Genomic DNA, 6,356 nt, shown 5'->3' with positions numbered 1-6,356 from the left:
GACTGCATCACAGGAGTGATCATTAGACATCTGCTGCTCAGTAAGTATTGGCTGACCAAAGAGTACAAACCGAGGTGTCTTTAAACCATCACTTTTCTCCGATTTGTGACCAGAAATTTCCAAGCTTAATAGGCAAGATATATGTTCGTTACCATCCACATTGCTCCTAGCCTTATTTTCTGGAATTTTAGCATGAGGATTAAGCCGCAGGAAACTGGGGGGTAGCAGTCCCATCTGCAGTTTGTTGCTAAGGTGGAGATCCGACAACGGGACTCCAATTTGAGCATGCCTGGCTCCCTGTATGCCTGCAGTAATGTTGTCAGATAGACAACACAAGGGACCGCTTGGACCTAGGGGGGTGCCTGAAAATGACGGCATTGGAAGTTGGCCGTCAAGTGGGAAATCTGGGTGATGCGGTAAACGCAACTTCTTCCTTGGTGGTGAGAAGGGTGACAGATGGAGTACTGGCATATTTGAGACCATTTCAACAAGCCAAGGGCTGACACACTTCACATTTTGCAACAGATCTGGTTCATCCCATGTCACCTGCAAAATTTTGAGTGCCATTAGGAAAGGTTGGAACTAACCAAAAGCAGTTATGAGTTCAAAAAAATCTTCATGTATTCATGTTTTCTCCCCTGTGCTTACATGAAGCAGCAGTAATGGAGAGAGATATCAAGTAGGCATCAAACTAGTAAGATTGTGACAAGGGTCATGTGAAACTAAAATTCCAATATTGCAGGATGCACATGAACAAAACAGCCAAATTATATCCCCCACAAATCAATCTACAGAAAGGCATTAAGATCTGTACAGCTATTAGTTTATTTTATTAGTTATGTACTAGATTTGGTGCTTTCCTAGTAGTTCCACTCTAATGAATGCTACATAATGTCAGAAAACAGCACATAACCTTTTGGACCATGTGATTGCATAGGTAATGAACACAAAAACCAAATTATAAGATAACAAGATGCACCAAAACCAGATCCATGGGCTGCTCAATGAGAACATAATTTGTATTTTAGGCGAGAACGCATTTCTTATTGACTCGTCGGAGAACAGACTATCATCAAAAAGTGAATGTTAATTATAGTTAGTCACGCGGTTTGAAACATAACGTAAATATTTTAACTTTTAAGAAAAGAGAAAATTGAACGTATAAATAAACAAACAGAACAAGTCAAACTGACTCTAATCTTTAGAAGAATTACCAGAACCCCATATCTGAGCTTTTGAGTATAACACAATGAGCTGCCATTACCTGAAGCAGTCTCCAAGGTGAATTAGGCCAACGAAGGGGGTCAGCAACCTGAACAGAAGCTATAGTTCCCATAAACCAGCTAATTCGGGAGGAGTCCTCAGTTTCAAATGGCATCTTGAACCTCATACCAGGGCACCACTGAATCCTCATGGCAGCAGTAACAGACGATGCCTTCACACAGAACTCCGGTGTGCTTGCACGTGGATAATAAACAACCTCAAAGGGCTGCCCATTGGCAGCCAAGAAAGTGGCCTCAAGAACAGATTCAGGCCTGACTTTCCCCTTCTCCCTCAGACTTCCATTAGTAACACTTCTATGCATCAGCTTATTCTCATCCTCCTTTAGAAAGGAGGAAAATCCTGCAAAGTTTCCAGCAGCACCAGAGTTCCACCCAGACGAGGGCTCACTCCCACCAATGCCACTGCCTCTCTTCGCCCTCCGGATCCCGACACAAAGATCCCCATTTTCTGCCCTCAAGAACACAATTGAGTCTCCAGCTACCAGCTTCTTCTGATTCACAAAGGTACTCCACCCAGTAGTCAACAAGTGCCTCCTTGGCGTTCCCCTGTAGATATGCCTAAACTTCCAAGTCTCCCCATGAACATCTTTAGCAATCACGTTCTGAACAGGAGGATCAGCAGTGTAATCCAACCGTGGGAAAATAGTCTCGGCACAGTACCTAGGAACAGAGAACCCTCCACCATTATTGGCATCAGATTGGGTCAGTGTTTTTGCGAAGGAAGTGGGTTTTTCATTAGATGCAGACCCACTGCCGCCCAGAACTCCATCGTCGTCGAAACCAGACTCGTTCTTCCCAACTGGAATCAGCCTAATCTTAGCATAAACTTCATCCGTCTCAGGGTCGGCCAAGTATTTCACAGCGGCTACCCTGCAGAGAATCAGAGGTGGAATTTTTGGTAAAGCCCCAAAATCCACAGTAGTAAGAGTGTGTTCAGCATGGCCTTGCGGGAAATAGAAGACTTTTGAATTCACCGGCGGCATCTGAACCATGCCTCCAGCACATGCGTGCCATAGCTCTGAATCCAAGCTTTTCTCCATAACCTCTTTCATCTCTTTTTCCTTCTTATCTATCCAGACTTTCCAGTCAATTTCAGTCCAAAATTCTTTCACAGAAATGATCTACCGTTTAATCTCTCCTCGATAAATGCTGCGAGAAATGCAAAGAGGGTAATAATCAGATCACCTTCAACTCAAAATCAAAATCCAAAGCGTTAATAGTACAGATAAATGAAAGAGGTCGACAATTTAAACAAACACAGACAAATGATACACAATACAAACATACAGGTACAATAAATACCAGCAAAAACCGCAGCAGAATAATAGTCCATCCAAAACCAAGAGATCTAAAGCATTACCTATCAAACCCTACCAGCAACAAAACTCTGAGGAAGCCCTGACCTACTTTAGAAACCCAACAGAGTTTATAAAGGGAAGAAGCAACACCCTCAAAATATCAGTGCCTGCAGACACATATCAAACACCTATAATATCGCAGTAATTGGATAATAGTGTTTCCTATATTCAGCTGCACAAACTTTCTTTTAAAGCACAGCACAATGGGTGGATGTATGTAGCTGCCCTTGGGAGTATGTGAGCAAAGAGAAACAAAGGCGGAAACCAAAGCTCCCGAAATCAGCGCGAGCAATTTACGAATCTGAGATTCACAATAGAGAAAATCGAAAACGCAAGCACAGAAAAAGAATCTCCAATTCCACGCCGTGCCGATACTAACATTACCAAAACATGGGATCAGAAATCGCTGATTTCCGTTACACTAATGGAACTCGTCTTGGTCACTATTTTCAAGCTGTAATGGCAGTCAAAATTCCCACTCTCACTCTCTCGCCATGTGGGCCGCGAAGGCGTTTTGGAAGGCTACAAAGGTAAAGTCGGAGGGAAGAAGGAGAAGAGAGAGAGAGAGAGGGGTGATGTTGTTCGAAGCATGACATGGATTTATGGTTGTTTTTGTAGTTATCTTTTTTTCTCTCATCCCATCAGATCTGAACTAATCTCCAAACACCAGACAAAAAGGACGATTTCATTAATTGTTTATATTTATTAATTCCATACTAATATTTTTTAACGTTTGTTTATAGCTCATGCTTGTCTGACACTACTACCTCTTCCAACTAGCCTTTTTAATACTTTTTAATTTATTGGCTTTTTTTTAAGGTAACTTTTATTTCAGACATACCCACACATTATTTAAGACCTTCTAACATAATTTCTATTTTTTAAATCATAAAAACAACTTAAACAATAATGAAATTGGAGTATTTAAGAATCAAAGTAAAAGTAGAAAAACAAATTAAAGTTCATTATGTTCTTACGTAAGTTATTGTTTATTTTAATTATGATCTCATGAATCTGTTATTAAAAAACGAATTATTGAAAAGAAGAAATTTTGAAATTCGATATTGAATCTCTCGTCTTTATTTAATGTGAGATAACATTACACATTCATCGTATTGTCTCAACTTTTATTTTTACTATGATGACACACTACACTCAGCATAAAATAATTAATTTTTTAATTATTTAACGAAAAGTGTTTTATTGTTTATAATTCTTTTATGAATGAAAAATAAAATTTTGATACGTAAATCTTTTTTAATCCAAATAAATAAGACAGAGAAAATAGTTCTTAAAAAAGGGATAATAAGCAAGGCCAGAAAGACAGAAAGAAAATCAAATAAATAATGGAGAAAAAAAGTGAAAATAATCAAAACATAAAAAGGAGTTCCTCTGTTATAAATTAATTAAATAGAAATAAATATTATTAGCAATTATTATTACATTTTTCGAAAGATAAATTGACTAACTTGTAAAATGGGTAGTTGAGAAAATATCGGCGGTGAGAAGACAAAAGGATAATATCGCGAGATTTTAGGGGAGACACACACACATTGAAGTGATGGGGGGGGAGAGGTGGACTGTACTGCTAAAATTCTGAGCGCGACCACTCACTCATTTCTTGAGTTTGACAGATTTAACCTCCTCCTCCTCCCTTTCCCAAATTCTCTTTGTCCACTTTCTGCTTTTTACCAGTTCCCTCACTCTCCCCCACCATTACCAACCCTATGCGCGTGACGCTCACCAATCCAAACCGCCTTGTTTGGGCTGTGCGTGTGGCTTATGCACACGCGCCAAAGAGTCGTGTTTGCTTAGTAGAATGCAACGATGACGTCATCCTATTGTAGCACTTTTAAGAGTTGGTCCCCAGTCCCAACTTTTTGAGTAAAGGATATTTTGTTACACTTTGGTACTATGTATAATAATGAGAAAATGTAGTTTTAGTCAAGTAATTTAGAATATGATAATTTATTTTGTATAAATTTATTTTTATAATTTTATATTAGTAATAATTCTAGTTTTTTTTTAATTAAAATTTTAGAGCTTTTTAGCATCATATAACAATGTATACATATTTGGATGCGTCCTTACTGATTCCTTAATATCTATCAACAAAATTATTTTTGGAGTATATATATTGCAAATAATATCTAATGATAATGTTGATATAATGATTGGTTGTATGGGGATATTATCGTAATGAGTGAAATATGCATTTTAATTGTGTAACTTACGGAGTGATATTTTTTATTCTATACGAATTGAATTTTGTAATTTAGTTCTAAAATTTTAAAATATTGACAAGTTTAGTCATTTTTCGCTGGAATCTTCAATTTAATTGGATTATGTGTAAGTCAAATGCAATTTTTTAACCAATTTAATCAGAAAATGATTGAAAAAAGAGTTTCTAATTACAAGATTAAATTGCAAATATCAATTTATGTAATATAAAAGATGTCCTCCTTTATGTTACAGAATTAAAATTAACTTTTTTTAAAATAATAATTGACGTGCATATTTTAAAAATATATTATTAAATTAAAATGTAATTTAAAGGTAGGATGTATACCAAACGCATATTGCGACAGTAATATCTAATTACACCAAAATCTAAGATCCTTCACGCAACTATTTACGTTGTATGTCTTCTCAGTTCTCCCTCTTACATATCAGTTGATGATCAAAAACAACCAGTGAATCCCATCAACAAGATGGAAGATGAGCAATAAGCTCTGGGCTCAGCAAGTCATCTGTCCAAACGCAGCCTACCTAATTTTCTTCAATAACTTGTTTAAAGTTAGGTATAATTATATAAATACATCCTATTTATTATAAAATTATAAATACACCCCAATTCAATGTCAAAATTTTATGTCCATTAGGTACATTACACTAACACGACATCCTATAATCTTATAAAGGACATGGGTGATTGTCTAATTAGATCAAATATTGGAAAAATGTCGATATAATTTACCCAAATATTTATAGCTTATTTCAAACTCATAAAGTCATTTGTTTTCTAGATTTATAACTTTTTTAATATCTCAAAAATTATTATTTATTTTAATCTATATATAGTTTAAAATCTAAAATTATCATCTCAAGTAAAAGTATATATAACACAGCTAACTTTCAACTACTATTTCGACGAACAAATGACATTTAAAATACGCAAAATTTAAAATTTTTTATCCAAAATTCGATATAACTAAAATTGAATAAAGAATTTTGAAACATATATTAAATGATTAAAATGAGGAACAATGATTGTACTCAATCTTTACTATTAAGTAAAGGAAATTATCAAGATGTGAATTGCCTATCCATACACATATAAAGTTGATTTATTTCATTAATTTATTTATTATTAATTTTATCCCTTTTCTTTTCTATTTAATACAACAAATATAATAAAAACTTAAAATATGCACACACGACGAGTGTGTTTCAATTGCTAGTTATATAAAAAATTCTACGATAAAGGCAATAATTTATATTTGAAAAAAGCAGCAACCCTTAAGTTTTTTCAAAAAACAAAACTCTTTTTTTTATTTTATTTCGAACTCATTTTATTTTAATTTCAGGGTAAAAAATTATTAGCAGCGGGACTCAAATTATGTGGAGGATAAAAATAATAATATTAAATAATTTATTGAAAATAGCTTTTTAGTGTCGTTACATTAAGTTATTTCTAGAGTGAAATTGCTAAAAT

The 6,356-nt window shown here is 35.1% G+C and overlaps 1 protein-coding gene across 5 annotated transcripts in view; it reads right to left on the bottom strand.

The window, feature by feature from the left end:
- Nucleotides 1-3,317, bottom strand: part of LOC105170291 (auxin response factor 18) — a 4,380-nt gene extending 1,063 nt beyond the window's left edge. Inside the window, exons 1-3 of one of the 5 annotated variants that reach the window (XR_002287802.1) lie at nt 2,644-3,317; nt 1,265-2,432; nt 11-546 (exon numbers count right to left, since the gene is read on the bottom strand). Coding sequence is in view for 4 of the 5 variants with exons in the window: in XM_011090985.2 (XP_011089287.1) it covers nt 1-546; nt 1,265-2,335 (1,617 nt within the window). In the remaining variant the exon portion in view is untranslated. Of the gene's footprint in view, nt 547-1,264; nt 2,433-2,643 lie in introns of all 5 variants that reach the window. The other 4 variants (XM_020696702.1, XM_011090985.2, XM_020696701.1 and 1 more) reach the window with 4 other exon arrangements.

Source organism: Sesamum indicum, linkage group LG9 (genome assembly GCF_000512975.1).
Source record: "Sesamum indicum cultivar Zhongzhi No. 13 linkage group LG9, S_indicum_v1.0, whole genome shotgun sequence".
NCBI classification, from domain to species: Eukaryota; Viridiplantae; Streptophyta; class Magnoliopsida; order Lamiales; family Pedaliaceae; genus Sesamum; species Sesamum indicum.
Note: the sequence above shows the minus strand (reverse complement) of the source record. Positions and strands in the feature narration are given on the sequence as shown.